Below are 16307 nucleotides of genomic sequence, written 5' to 3' on the forward strand. Positions count from 1 at the left end.
CCCTGTCAAATGCCTTCGCCAAGTCTAAGAAAATTGCAGTATATGCCTTTCCCTCATCTAATGCTCTTGTAACTTTATTATAAAAGGCTAGCATATTGCTAAAACAAGAGCGTCCTTTCACAAATCCATGTTGATTCTCACAGATAACATTACCCTCATCTGCCCAATGCTGTATATGGTCACTCACTACTTTCTCCAAGATCTTAACAACTACTGATGACACACAGACTGGCCTATAATTAGACACTTCCAGTCTGTTACCACCCTTATGCAATGGCACTATCTTACCTTCCTTCCATTCCCTGGGCACCTTTGCCAAAGCCAGACTTTCATTGAAAAGCCACTCTACCCAAGGTAAAATACCTTCTACATATACATATATATATATATATATATATATATATATATATATATATGTTAAAGATGCCAAGAAATTTTATGAGCTAGGTTTTAATTCTTTTTCCCAAGTAAGCAAACAGACAATTGAGTCTAGTTTGCGCACGAACATAGTTCAGGTCTGAGGCCACTCATAGTAAAGGTGGAGTAAGCTCTGATCATGTTCCTTAATATTTCCCCTAATGCAAAGCATTAGGGGAAATACTAAGACATCCCCTTGCAGAGATGTATGATGCTATGCATTAAAGGCAAGGGCCCCTCCCAGACCGGTTTCGACCTTTATTGAGGTCTCGTCAGTGGGAGCCAGACCTAAAAATGCCAAGGTTGAAGTAATGCAGAGCTTATAAATCTTACCGCAACAAGGTGCTTTGACCTTAATAAGGGGATGTGCTTTGCATTAGGGGAAATATTAAGGAAAGTGATCAGAGCTTACTCCACCTTTACTACGAGTTGCCTTACATGTGAACTATGTTCAGGTGCAAACTTGATTTACTTGTCTGTTTGCTTACTTGGGAAAAAAGATTAAAACCTAGCTTATAAAATTGCTTGGTATCTTTAACATATATATACCCAAGGTAAAAAACTTTATATATATATATATATATATATATATATATATATATATAGGTACTTCCATCTGTCAGTCACAAATCTCTGTCTTTTCTTTCTGCTTGTTCCAGCAATTCTTTCATATCTCATCTTTCTCTATTTATCAATTATCATTAATCTTGCTCTTGCTGTCATTTCTTCCACAACACACAATATATCAGCATATAATGTTATGATTCTTTTGTTCTTAAGTTTTTTTCCTCATTTCTGTTATTACTGCCAAACCCTTTGTTATCTTCTTTATTGTATTAAGGTTTGTAATGCAATAAAAACAACAGATGGTTTGGTAATAATAACAAGAAAGATATTTCAAACATATCTCAAACATTCCAGTTTGCAATTCTTATTTTTACATGTACATATTTTTGATATCCAAGTCCTGAGTGTTTATCCAAATGGTCATTTGATGAAATTTATGAGCATTTTGAGTACAATGAACTTATAATAGTTTTTTATTTATTTATTATTATTATTCAGGCCTCCATGGAGTCAAAAGACTCATCGTGGGAGGTCCTGCCTAAGAAACACAAAGTCTATCAAGACTCATTGAAGGGACGTCCCCCTGAAAAATACAAAGTCTATCATACCACTCCTTAAACTCATTGGCCATTCTCGCTCTCACCAACCTAAAAGGGATTAAGTATGGTGGCCACTGCCAATTAGGCTTTCGAGACTGCCAACAGGTGACAATTGTCCATTCAGATGTTATGACTGCACTGCCAACATGTAGCTGTCAGAGCTCCATTTGTTTTTCCAAGATGCACCTACTGATATTTTGATGGAGTGTTCAAACAAGCATCCTCAGAGAAGAAAAAAAAATTGTCACAAAGCATTCGGCTATAACAATCACTTAAGCACAACAGCTGTAGACCAATGAATTATTCTTGACAAAAACTTATATTCTTGTTTTCATCGTTATTTGTTATAGCTTATTATAGTTATAGATCAATAAAGTCTTAGCAGACAACCATACTATGATTTCAGTTCTGTTATTTATGCTTTTGTACCATTTACACAATGGCATGATTGCTGGTGCTTTGTATTTAACAAGTGTTCTGTGTGTTCCATGGATATTGGTTTAAAATCCAGAAAAAAAAAAATGAGCAGCTTAATAAATTATCATATTTATTTTATTATTTTGGTACTGCAAATCAACAGTGATTTGCACATTTGCACTCACATGATAAAGGTGAGTTAATTCTTTGTCATGTGAAGTTCACAATTTTTTTAAACCAAAAACTTGAAATCTCTCCAGATAATTTCTCCTCTACTGCAAAACAAACTGAAAAAGCTAGTGAAAACTTTATTGGCTGATAGATAACAAATAATTAGTAGGATTAAGCATTTTGTCTGATTAAATGGAGAGACTGGTGAGAAGTAGAATACAGAAATGGGTTGATAACAGCAATATTCTCTATGGTTGTCAGCATGAATTTGTTAATTTTCATTAATCAGGTTTATATGAAGTCAAGACACTTGGCTGTGAATAGGCAATACTGTGTCTATTAGACTATTGAGTCTAAAAGATAAAGGATAATAAGATGTATTTTATATAAAGATTAAAGAATTATGAAATATTACTTACATCTTCCTACTTTGCAATATGTAGAATTGAAAGGTTTTTCTTTCCATTTGATACATTCAGATCTACCTATATATTAAGAAATGAAAATAAATTAATATCATACTCCAATTCTCAGAGCAGAAAGACTGCAAAAAACTACTGGGTTAATGTAGAAGTTATCATAGCATGGGAGAGGAGAGATAGATCAAGAAGCCATTTCTGGAAACTGTATAAGAATGGTGTGAGCAAGGGAGTAAGGAGCAGGCTGTCAGCAGGGAGAGTAGTCAGCGAGTGGAATGCATTCCCTGATAGTGTGATGAATGAATTAAAGCATGACTTATTTTTCACGGTATTAACAACACCACACACACTTTTATCACAAAGATGTTTTATTAACGCTTATATTTCGCTGATTTTCAACTCGCCATCATCAGAGCACAACACACGTGTATACGCGACAGTGAGTGAGCGAAACAATATAATTGCAAAAGACAAAAGATCTAAAGTCCTATTTTTTTAAAAAAAAAAACCAGCAGCTATCCAGGAGTTTTTCTTAGGATAACTGTCTCCCAAATTTTTGGCAAATTAATGCAACCATATTTGTTAAGGTTGGGAGAATTCTTCAAAGCCACTGCTGACTCAAAAAATAATCTTTCAGATCTATAACGACTCCTAAATAGCACATTCGTTTTCCTCCATCTAATCCTGTGTGAAGGTGTGTCCAAAGCGTGGTCTGCCAGTCCTGACTTGCCATAGTAATAGTAGTGAATGTATCTTTCATGTTCTTCCAGGTGGATGTTCACTGATCTTCTTGTTTGCCCATAATAGGCCAAGTCACAGTCACAAGGAACTTCATACACTCCTGGGTGTGCTAAAGGGTGAAGTTTATATATTTTAGTTTATATTATAAAAGTGTGTGTGGTGTTGTTAATACCGTGCAAAATAAGTCATGAATAACCATCAACACCTAAGCTTATTTGTTAGAGTTAAAGCACATTCTGATGAGTTTTTTGAGAGTGCATGCAGCAGTGTGTACTTTCCATGATGAGTCTAGACATCATGAAAGTCTAGTGGTAATAATAATAATAATAATAATAAAATCTTAGTACTGAATTTATGTAATAAAAATAAACATAGTAATAAATTATAACAGACAATTATATTCTTGTTTTAATCTTTTACCAAAGTGTAAGCAAAAAAAATTTCCATATGAAGTATCTTCAAAAATACCAATTATGTATAGAGACTGCTGATTTCGTATCAGTTACTCTCAGTATCCCACACTTCCTTTCAGATATGTATAATACTATGCATTTTTGGAAGGGCCAATACTCAAGATTCGTTTTGACCTTTACTCAGGCATCTGGGAAACTAGAATAAATTTAGTTTAATCCTTTATCCAAGTGTGAGCAAACAAAGTTTGCACCTGAAAATATCTTCAGGACTGGGGTAAGGTAGTACAACACCAGGAAACTCGTAGCAAAGGTGGACCAAGCTAACATCACTCCTATCTCAGTGTCTCCCATAATGCAAAACACATCTCCTTGCAGATATGTATAATGTTATGCATTAAGGGAAGGGCAACTATCCAGACTAGTTTCGACCTTTATTGAGGTCTCTTCAGTGAGAGCCAGGCCCAGAAGTGGAGATACCAGGCAGAAGCAATGGCGAGGTCATCTTTACCTATAGGAGTTGCCAAAAGGTGTGCCACTTTTTATTAAATTACTCTGGATTTAGAAACTTCCAAAAACTGGGAAACTAGACTTATAATGATTCCAAGAGAATGAAAGAAAGGTAAAATTGTTCCACTGAATAAAAGTGGGCTATGGCTACAAATTATAGACCAATCTGTATATCTTTAGTTGTGAATGTACTGGAGAAATTGGTGAGAAGTAGAATACAGAAATGGGTTGATAACAGCAGTATTCTCTATGGTTGTCAGCATGAATTTGTTAAAGGGAAATCATGGTTTACTAACTTCCTTTTGTACTCTAACAAGGTAGATAAAATTTTCCCTAACAAGGTACATAAAATTTCCCCTAACAAGTACATAAAATTTCCCCTTGTCCAAGACATTTGTCTTGGACAAGGGGAAATTCATATACAGTGGTATACTTAAGATTTTGCAAAATATTCTAATATACTGCCACATGAAAAGCTGTTAAACAAAGTGAAAGAAATGGAATTAGATAATAGATTAGAGAGTTGAATCAATGACTGCTTATCAGACAGATAAGCATGAGAAAGTTTTATATGGGGGTGCATGCCCACTACTAGTGCCTCTCCTCCTTTGGGGAGGAGACAATAACAATGGCCCCAATACAGACCATTGTTGTTCAATTTGTATATTATGATATTGGGATGGATTTAACTGGTGATATGCAGTTGTTTCCAAATGTGCAAAATTGGGAAGAGCAAGTCAAACAGATGTTATGGCCATACAGGACAACTCAAATGGATTATATGAATGGGCAGGTAAGTGAACTGTCAGTTAAATGTTGCAAAGTGTAAGGTTTTGAAATTTGGTAAGCAATGATGAGATGCAAAATATACAGTTGGTGGGAAACTTTAAAGGGGGTAGGAGAGATGAGAGATCTGGGAGTGGTGCCTGACCAAATTACCATCTTATGGTAATTTGGTGAGCAAACTTCTGTGCTAGACTAGATCAAATGCTTTGGAAATGTAAAGAACAGTCATGTGAGTTTCTCCAAACATTTCTATAGCTTGTGTTCAGATTAAGACTAGAATTCATATTGCTGATCACTAATTACATGAATGGGACAGTAAGTGGTGAAGAAGCTGTTTGTTGATAACCTTTCTCCATGCTTTATTATTATTATTATTATTTTTTTTTTTTAGAGAAGTGAAATGAAAGCAGTGGGACATTAATTTGATGGCTGACTATTATTCGCAACTTTTTTTTTATTTTGAATGAATTAAATACAGGCTTACTTCCATGCTGCAGAGAAATGCAGATGATGAAATACTGAAAAGACAATACATGACAGATGGTAATTCTGGAGTAGAAGTGATAAGCAAAGTGGCAAAGAGGACCTGTGTTTATACCCAAGCAATTCAGGATGCTGGAAGAGAAGAATGATGCTAGGAAATTAGCCTTATTTTTGAATGATGTTATATTGTTATTATTATTATTATTATCCTAAGATGAAATAGAATATAAAAGAATAAGAGCCATAATTAAAAGAGAAGTCAGAAAAATACATAGAGAATCATGGAACAAATTTGTTTCTAATTTAGAACATGATTTATACAAATTAAGACCTGATGTATATAAGATTTTGAAACACTTAAATGCAGATACCAAAGAAGACATAAAATTAAACACTGAATTGAAATTAGAAGAATTTCTAAATTACTACACGGAATTGTGGGCAGACAAATGTTTTAAAAAAGACAACTGGCAAACAATTAATGAAAATGAAAAGGAAATAACTAAAGAAGAATTAGAAATCAGCCCGAAAGAAACAAGAAACGGAAAATCACCTGGAGAAGATAAGCTAGGTTCAGAACTATATAAATACGCAGGAACAAGATTCAAAGAAAGACTCTTATTATTTTTAAATAAAATTTATTCAACTGGTACCCCCCCCAATAGAATGGAAAAAAGCAATTGTGATTCCTATCTTTAAAAAAAGGTAATAACAGAGATGACCCTAAAAACTATAGAGGTATCAGTATACTAAATTCCTGTTGCAAAATATATAGCAGAATCTTAAATAGCAATATTCCGAAAACGTTATTCTAGAAGTACAGAATGGATAGAAAAGGACGATCATGTATAGACCTGGCCTTTTGCCTAAAATTAATAATAGAGAAAAGAAGAGAATACAATTTAGAAACACATATTGCATTTATTGACTTTTAAAAAGCATTTGACAAAGTTAAAAGAAACATATTATTTAACATATTAAAAGAAAGACAAATACCAAATAATATCCTAAAAGCTATCACAAGTATATATGAAAATAATCAAATACAAATAAGATTAAATTATGAGCTATCATATATACGAGAGAGATAAACCAAGGGGTCCGACAGGGATGTCCCCTCTCAGCAACTCTTTTTAATATCTACTTAAATGAAATAATAATAAAATGGAATAAAAAGAATAACAAGATCTCAGAACAGGTGAATTCATTTAACTACCTAGGATGTATTATCACATATGAAAATAAAAAAGATATAAACGTAAAAATTGCAAAATATTTAAAAATAACAGGTGTAATTAACTCTATATTTAAACCAAACCTAGTTCAAAAACAAACCAGGCTAAAAGTATACAATACATTAGCCCTACCAGTCTTAATGTATGGATGCAAAATCTGGACAATAAAACAAAAAGATAAACAAAGATTAACAGCAGAAATGAAGTTTATGAGAAAAACTGCAACATGTTGGATCCTAATTCTTCTCAATCTATACTTTGGATCCGACATTTAGTTATTACAATGTTCTTAACCTAAAAAATAGTTGCTAGTTGATTTCTAATACAAATATAGAGAAAATTTATATTTATAGACTGTGCCACTCTATATCTTAATTAGTTCAAGAATTGAAGATAAACCAACTCTCAACTACCCTTCCTTTTATACGTTGTTATCGTATATATACTGGCCGAGTATATTTAACTTACTTAATTTACCCACTTTGGTTCGAATATTTTATGAATGGTACAGTAAAAGAGATTCAGGCAAAATATAACTTTTGATTAACAAAAACAAACATTTAATTTTAGAATCACAATTTACACTTAAGTTCAAATCAATAAGTAAGATATTATAAACATTTTGGCTCTCACAAAATTCAATTAACTACTTGAAAAAGCTCACAGTCACAAAGTTCCTCAGTAACCGATTGCACAAATATCTCACAGTTTCTTAAGTTTCAAATACAATAAAAATTCAGTAACACTTCTTCTGAACCAAACACTTCTAAATCTACACTTCAGCTAATCTCCGCAATAGTTACTGTTAATATAAGGAAATTCTAGGATGAAACTCACACACTTCTCTGTATAGAATTATTAAAGGTTGGAATATTCTTACCGATAATTTTTTTTCTTCATCTACTTATACGTAAACACTTTTTATAGCTGTAAACACTTAAACAGTATACGGCACTCAGTAAATAAATCTTCTAAGCAATAACTGATTTAATCGTCGGTCACTATACACATAAACAACGTTCTTGCATGAATTACTACTGATCTCTTATGAATTAAGGCAATACACAATAATTCCTTAACTTGAGGTTTTATATGCACAGCTGTTCATTCTTCCGGCATTCAATTAATTCTTTAGACACTACAATTCTAAACACAGCTAATGGTAAACTTCAATTCTACAGCCTCTACTATCCTCTAGTTACTCGTTGCTTTATTTCAAGATTCTGTGTGTCCTTGACAGGTCGGCCCTGGAATTATATCTCAATTCAAATATCGCTAGTCTAATTAATAGTCTCACAGCTGTTTTCTGTAGCTATAATTGTTATTCTACAACTTATTAGCTAACTGCTTCTCAACTAGTAGACTTTATTAGCTGCTTGAGTGACTTGCCGACTCGCTATTATCACACTGTGATTCCCGAATGCTCCGATTCCAACCTAATGCCAATCCTCTCCTTTCTCTCTCTCTCTTAATCTATCTAATCTCTAATTTTCTTCCTGCATTCATTTAATTCTTTAGGCAATATATTTCTAAGCACAGCTAACGGTAAACTTCAACTTTACAGCCTGTACTATTCGCTAATAACTCTGTGCTTTGCTTCAAGGTTCTGTATGTCCTTGAAAGGTCGGCCCTGAAATTGAATCTCAACTCAGATAATGGTAAATCTGTTATCTCTATAACACAGTCTTCTCACAGTTCCTTAGTTCCAAAAACGTGCTCGCTCACTTACATACGTTTCCATGACAACCAAACAAAATATAATAAAATTGAGGTATTGCATAACGCTAAACTTCTCCAAATAGGAATAAATAAAGAATATTTATATTTCAATTAATGCGCATTTAAATTATCAAATACAAGTTCTTATAATATTAACATAGTAATAATTAAAATGGCTTAATAATATTTAATACAGTCTTATCACTATTAATACATATATCTTTGATTAAATAATTAGATATTAGACAAAATTCAAGTAGTTATATGAATATTAAATTGTAAAATAAGTTGTTTACATTAAATAATATTTACAAGTCTAGTCTTTGTGATGGAAGATTATGTTGGATTCTGAAACAAATAATAATTACTCCAATCTCTATATAATCAGAATCCAACAAAAGTATATCCTATTTGATCACAAAAGAAATGAAGATATTATGAAAGAATTAAACCAAGAACCAGTAATAGAAAAAATTAAAAATATAAACATAAATGGATGGAACATGTTCAAAGAACGAAAACAGAAAGATTACCAAAACAAGCCTTAAAGTACAAGCAATTAGGAAAAAGAAAACCAGGATGTCCTCTTAAACGATGACTTCTAAGGCCGGAACAGGCCATGCTAGGCCTGAATCCTTGATACGCATGATGATGATTATTATTATTATTATCCTAAGACTTCATAGAGGCACAGACTCATACAGGAGCCTTTTGTCATATATACAGCTAATCACACCATGCCTTAAACACACTCAAATTCTCTGCAGACACCACTCTCAGGCAACACATTCCAATCATTCACAACTCTCCATGCAAAAAAACCTGCTTTTCACTCCCTTGCTCACACTCTTCGTACAGCTTCCAAGGATGACCTCTTGTTCTCCCCCAATCTCCCACCATTTTATGAAAAACCTATTCAACATTAATCCTATATCAACCCATTACTAACTTGTACATCTCTATCATATCACCCCTCTTCCTATCCACTCCATCCATCCACAGGTTCATTGGATATTAACAAATGCCATATGGTTACTCAGATGCTCGGTGATGTGCCACACCAGTCCTCGCCAAGTGGTCCTGTTGTATGCTTTTCTGGAGGCTTCAACTCTTTGAAGATTAGTAGCTTCATACACCATCCATCCATCTCATTGACAGTCTATCCCTTCTTCTTTTTCTAGGAACTTTACCTTATATTATTGTTCTGAGAAGTCCTCCTTTCATCCTTTCAATGTGTCCAACGTATTTCAACTTTCTTCTGTCAATATCCTTAAGGAGCCTTAAAGTTCTACTGATCCTTTACAGACTACTTTAACATCACATCTCAAAATCAGCTATTCTTTTCCTACCAGACTTCTTCAGGTTCCAAGTTGCTGTTGGATAAACAGCTACATCCAAAATACTCAAATTTGTTCCCATGGAAATAAATCCATTGTTCTGGATTTTAGACATCACTGACTGTTGTTTTAGTCATTCCTAATCTTCTTCTTCTTCTGACATCTTCTGAACAGTTATTCTTCACATTAATAATGGATCCTAGGCACTTGAACTTGCTGACTTCCTCAATTCATTCTCCATTACAGTACACTTGTTAGTCAGGGACTTCCCTGTCTGCATTTCCTTTGAGAACCATAATCTTTGTCTTGCTAGGATTGAGCTGAAGTCTTCTATTCTTACTGATCTCTTTAACTTTGTCATGAATTTGTCATAGTTCTTCCTTGTCATTACAGAGGGGTACTGTGTACATCAGCATTCCTCACATTAATTATCAACCAACCACCTATCCTAATTCCTGTCTTTGGCTCAATTGATGCTACATGCATGCAGCACTGGATGAGCATAGACACTAAACAAGTGAGAAGAAAGTAGACATCCTTGCATAACTCCCTTTCCAACCTGAAACCAATCAGTTAATCCAACACAACAGTTTGTATGATGGCTTCTTGCTTCCATCACAACAAGATCTCTTATTTCCTCTGTCTCCAACAATATATCCCAATTAAGAGTAAATTCTACATACTATCCAATACACTATGCAAATACAAATTGCATCATCTGAACCTTCTTCAACAACTTTCTTCATATTCAACATTCCAGAGATCAGAAAGTATTTTGGCCAATCACCCCTGGACCATCTCCAAAATCTCCACATCTTTTTGAAAACCTATTGTACATACATTTGGTCACGGACAGGTGACCAAATGTATGCACAGTAGTCCATATGTGGCCTAATCAGAGCCTTATACAATGGAACCAGAATATCTTTGCTTTTACAAGTCAGTGTCCTCCATGTCATTCACAGAATTCGATGTCTTATCCTCAAAATTTTGGCAATATGTACTCTAAATTTAAGATCCTTATCCACCAGAATCCCAAGATCATTATTTCCTCCACCTGCAATAATGTATCCTAATTGAGAGGAAGTTCTACATCCTATCTTTATTTTCCAAATTTTAAAACATTACATTTCAATACTCAACTGGTATCCCCAACTCTGGTACCTATTCTCTCAGTCTATTTAAGCCTTGTTGTAAGGCCACAACATCTGCTCTACTCATAGTTTATCACAACTTCACATCATCTGCAAATAGCTGTATATCCCCATTCAAATCTTCCCCATTATCATTAAAATGCAGGTTAAACAGCAATTTCCCTAAAACAGACCCCTGAGGCAAACCACCAGTGACTTTCCTCTTTACAGTTATTTCTCACCCATACACAACTTGATGATACCTATCAGGCAGCCAATCTCTAATCCAATGCACCAGTATAATGTCCAATCCCATCTACTCTAGTATGACTATCAACTTAGCATTTAATCTATCAAAAGTCTTTGTAAAGTCTGATTATACTACTTGTATCCATTTCCAACATCCCATACTGCTGTCAACTTATAGTAATAAATAAATAGATTACTAAAACATGACCTCTCTTTAGCAAATCTGTGCTGCCATCAAAGATAATACCACTGTTGTCAACCCAATTCTGGATCCTGATTCTCACCAGTCTTTCAACACTTTAACTACAACATCTGACAAACAGATTGGCCTACAATTTGATGCTTGAATTCTGTCATCTCCTTTATGAAGTGGTACAATCTTACCTTCCTTTCCCTCCTTTGGAACTTGCCCCATTGCAATGGAATCAACAAATATGTCAAGGCAGAAGTCAATTCCCTGGCATATTCCTTCAAAATATGTGGTGATATATCAACAAGTCCCACAGCCTTATTAATATCAAGTTTGCTTAATTCCCCATCTACCTCTTCCTTACTCACACTCAGTCTCTCCTCATCCAATGCTCTCAGACCAGACTCTCCATGATGTCTTATTCACAAGGATGAAAGATCTTTATAAACTGTTCATTAAATATCTTAACTATATCCTCCACAGCAGTCCTTATTCCATTTTCTCCAATCAGTGCCATCCTACCATAATCATTCTTATTGATCCTAATATACAAACATAGCTGTTTATTCCTGGATCTATCAAAAGTTTCACTGATATCACTTGTTAGTGATATCATATATATATATATATATATATATATATATATATATTATTGCTATTATTATTAAGAGAAAGACTTCCGGGGAGTAAGATACTCATCGAGGGAGGCCACATACTACACATACACACACCAACCATCATACTTATTCTAGAAATTCCTTCACACTGTTTGCACTCATAACATCCAATGGCAATCCATTCCAATCACGCACCACCCTCTGAGAGAAAAATCTAGTCCTCACCCCCTTCTTAGCGGCATTCATTCTCAGCTTCCAAGGAATGCCCTATCATCCTTTCCCCACCCTCCATAAATTGAAAAATTTCATCAATTGAAATCCTGTATGACCCTTTCAAAAGCCTGTAAATATCAATCACATCACTTCTCTTTCTTCTGTTTGCTAATGTCTGCAGTTTACAAATTCTAAACCTGTCTTCATAATCAGTATTCCACAATCCTCATATAATTTTTAACACTCTCCTTTGTACTCTCTCCAATATATCAGAATTGCACTGGAAACCAGGACATGAAATCTGTGCACAATAGTCCAAGTGAGGTCTTATCAAGGCTTTGTAAAGAGGCAAAATAACATTCTTATCTTTACATGTGAATGTTAGTTTCAGAATTGCAATTATCTTTTGAGTTGTATTTGCAATCTTTGCCACATGACCCCTGAACTTCAACTTCCTATCTATTAACACTACAAGATCCCTAGCCTCATCAGTTTCTTCTAGCCTAATCCCACCAATATCATATGACATTGGATATCTAATCATACCGAAGCGAATGACTTTACATTTACTAACATTGAACTGATGCCCATTTTCCCATACCCACAGTTCCAGCCCATTAAAATCATTCTGCAAGTACTGCATATCAGCAGTATTCCTGATTACCGTACCTATCTTGGCATCATCAAATCATTCAAATCATTCTGCAAGTACTGTATATCAGCAGTATTCCTGATTACCGTACCTATCTTGGCATCATCAAATAGCTGTATATCGTTCATCAAAGCCTTCCCAATATCATCAATGTACAGATTGAATAACAGTGGACCAAGCACTGATCCTTGTGGTACACCATTTACCTTAAATCTTGCAGACTCATATCTCCCATATACCACTTTTTGATATCTGTCAGTAAGCCATCCTCTTATCCATTCTAATATTCTACAACCCAAACCCATTTTCTCCAATTTATGCAGCAGTCTGACATGCTGTATTCTGTCTAAAGCCTTAGCAAAATCCAAAACTATCATGGTGCATCCATTCCCCTTGTCTAGTTCAATGGTAACATTGTTATAGAATGTGAGTAAGTTGCTAAAACATGACCTTCCCTTAGTAAACCCATGTTGTTCATTGCAAAGTAGAGATTCACTGTCAACCCATTTCTGAATGCGAGCCCTAATCAATTTTTCCAAAATCTTCACCACCACTCCTGAGATCCTAATTGATCGATAATTGGATACATCGGTGTTTGCTGCACCCTTGTGCAATGCAATTATCATACACTCCTTCCATTCCTGCAGATCTTCCCTGTTCTGAGACTCATATTAAACAGCCTAGTCAAAGGAATGGCCAGTTCAGCTGAACACTCTTTTAGCACACATGCTGATATCCCATCAATCCCTACTGCTGAATTCTTATTCAATTTGTGCAACAGTTCTAATACCTCGTCCTCATATACCTGCATTTCTTCATCTAGTGAAGAGGTAACAGTGAGCTGAATGTCACATACACCAGGTTGATAGCTTTTAACAAAATGGGCACTCATTAACTGAACAATCTCTTCTGCTTCTGTAACCTTCATGCCATCAGGATTTAGAAGAGTTATTCTTTCATATTCATTCTTTCTTTTACTTGCAGCATATCAATAGAATCTTGTGGGTTGTCTTTAGCATGCAGAGTCAGTTTTTTTTCATACTCTGACTTTGCTTTCCGGAAAGCAAAGTCAGAGTATGAAAAGAAACCAACAGTTGTGACTATTCTAGCTTGCTGCTTATAATGGATGTCATCCTTATGCACACAGTATTCCTTCCACATCATCCTTTTCTTACAAATCTCTTACTTAATAAGATTATACATCCATTTCACTCCTACTCTATTCATTCTTCGAATTCTCTGGACATATTCTGATATCGCATCATTCAAGTGTTGTTTAAATGCTTCCCATGTACTTTTGATATTCTTTCTATCTAGCAACCGATTGCACTCCATTGAACTCAGTATACTGAGTAATTTCCTGCTTTGTAGTTCAACATGTAACCTTTTGTGAATGGAACATTCATAAACTTAGTCACTTCCTAAGTGAGTACTGCATGATCACTGTCAACAACTGGAGGCAGAATAGTTACATCTTTAACTGAAATGCCCTCTGATACTATAATCAAATCTAACACTCTTTGCCCTCGAGTTCCTTCTGTCACCTGCTGCTTGAGGAAGTTGTCCTGCAATAGTTCAATAAATGCATTTTCATTCTTCTAATGAGATTCTACTGCTACCCAATCAATATTTGGATAATTAAAGTCTCCCATTATGATTATTGTTTTTGTGCTCATCTTTTCTATTTGGTGATGCATTTCTTCATCACTAGCAACCGATCCACCAGGTCTGTAACAACACCCCACTATATAATTAGTCTTGTCAGATTCCACCTAACACCAGATTGCTTCAAACCCATTGCCACATGAAATATTGTTATCGATACCAGTTAGTAGGTCTGATTCTGATAGCCAGGTCTCACTAATATCTACAATCTGAGGTTGCAACATATTGACTGAGGCAACAAACACGATCCCTTTGTTTCTGATACTCCTAGCATTTGTGTACAGACATAATAATTTACCTGTTTGTTCTTTTGCATTGTCTTGTCTGCAGTCTGCCTGACACAGTTGGACAACTTGCAGATCTCTATTCTTCTCTAATGCCTTATACATGTAGACATCTTTGCACACGTTTGATGGGTCTGAACCGGACAAACACATACCCGGAATCGTTCTCTCCTCGTCAACATTTCCATGACAAAGCCCATTCCCTTCATTAATATAGTTATATAACATTATTGCTCTTACACTCACATTCACACCATTCCTCCCTTTATAATTTAGTTTCCCTGACTCTCTGGTATTAGGTCTCATACCAGTTATTAGTTTTTCTAGACTCCTGATACCAAACGCATACAGGTGTAGGCCATCCCTCTTATACAAATCCAATCTTCCCTCAAACTCACTCCCTACAACCAAAAACTCACATTCATTCCTTCTACATTCAAGCCCATTCCCTTCATTAATATAGTTATATAACATTATTGCTCTTACACTCACATTCACACCATTCCTCCCTTTATAATTTAGTTTCCCTGACTCTCTGGTATTAGGTCTCATACTAGTTATTAGTTTTTCTAGACTCCTGATACCAAACGCATACAGGTGTAGGCCATCCCTCTTATACAAATCCAATCTTCCCTCAAACTCACTCCCTACAACCAAAAACTCACATTCATTCCTTCTACACAGTCTACGCATCAAATCGTTTGCCATCATAGCTCTTCTTAATTCATTTTTATCATAGCAAGGTAAAATACTAATGATTTTAACTTTCTACCACTTCATTCTCGCCTCTTCCAACAACCCTTTCATGTCCTCTCTCATACTGAACTCATCATCAGTTAAATCATTCCTACCCACTATAGCTACGATTTCATTTACTTTTCTTTTATGTTTTTGAATTGCTTCCTTTATATTCTGAATTTTTGCTCAAGGAAAACTCAATGTTATAACTCGCTCATCTATAGCATGTTTTATTATAGAGTCACCATACCAAATAACTTCTTTCTTTTTACTAACAACTTCACTTACCTGATGTTTGTTATTTCCTGAATAAATAAATACATAAAAAGAAATATTAAGAGCTAATAAGCTTCATTTCGGCAATGAAAACAATATTTAAATTAAGGGGATATTAAATCCCACATAGTTTTAAAACCGAATAAGAAACTCAAAGATTGGAATCAGAGAGTTTCTTGCTGAATCTAGTAAACTATAAAGTATCGGCGACACTGGCGTGAGCAAATGCAAGTGACCCTAGCACGTAGTGCAATACCAGAATACTGGAAGTCTCGCAGCAAAGTGGGTAAATTTTTCGATGCGAGTTTCCAAACAGGTGCAACCATTAAGTTACTTAAGTATAAAGAGCTAATAAGCTTCATTTCCCTGTTTGGAAACTCGCATCGCAGAGTACATAAGTTCTTTTCACTATACACTTCGGTATTAGGTCTAGCTACTCACTGATGAAGCCTCAAAAAAGGCTGAAACCGGTCTGGGTA

General features: G+C 34.9%; 1 protein-coding gene across 1 annotated transcript in view; it reads right to left on the reverse strand.

Annotated features, from left to right (window-relative positions):
- The window catches only part of LOC150110639 (transient receptor potential cation channel subfamily M member-like 2), a 658320-nt gene that overhangs the window by 258545 nt on the left and 383468 nt on the right, over positions 1–16307 (reverse strand). Inside the window, exon 19 of the mRNA XM_090403554.1 lies at positions 2591–2656. Within this exon, the coding sequence (XP_090259680.1) occupies positions 2591–2656 (66 nt within the window). The remainder of the gene's footprint in view (positions 1–2590; positions 2657–16307) is intronic.

This window comes from Typopeltis vanoorti, chromosome 1 (assembly GCF_054136105.1).
Source record: "Typopeltis vanoorti isolate ZY-2024b chromosome 1, IOZ_Tvanoo_1.0, whole genome shotgun sequence".
NCBI classification, from domain to species: domain Eukaryota; kingdom Metazoa; phylum Arthropoda; class Arachnida; order Uropygi; family Thelyphonidae; genus Typopeltis; species Typopeltis vanoorti.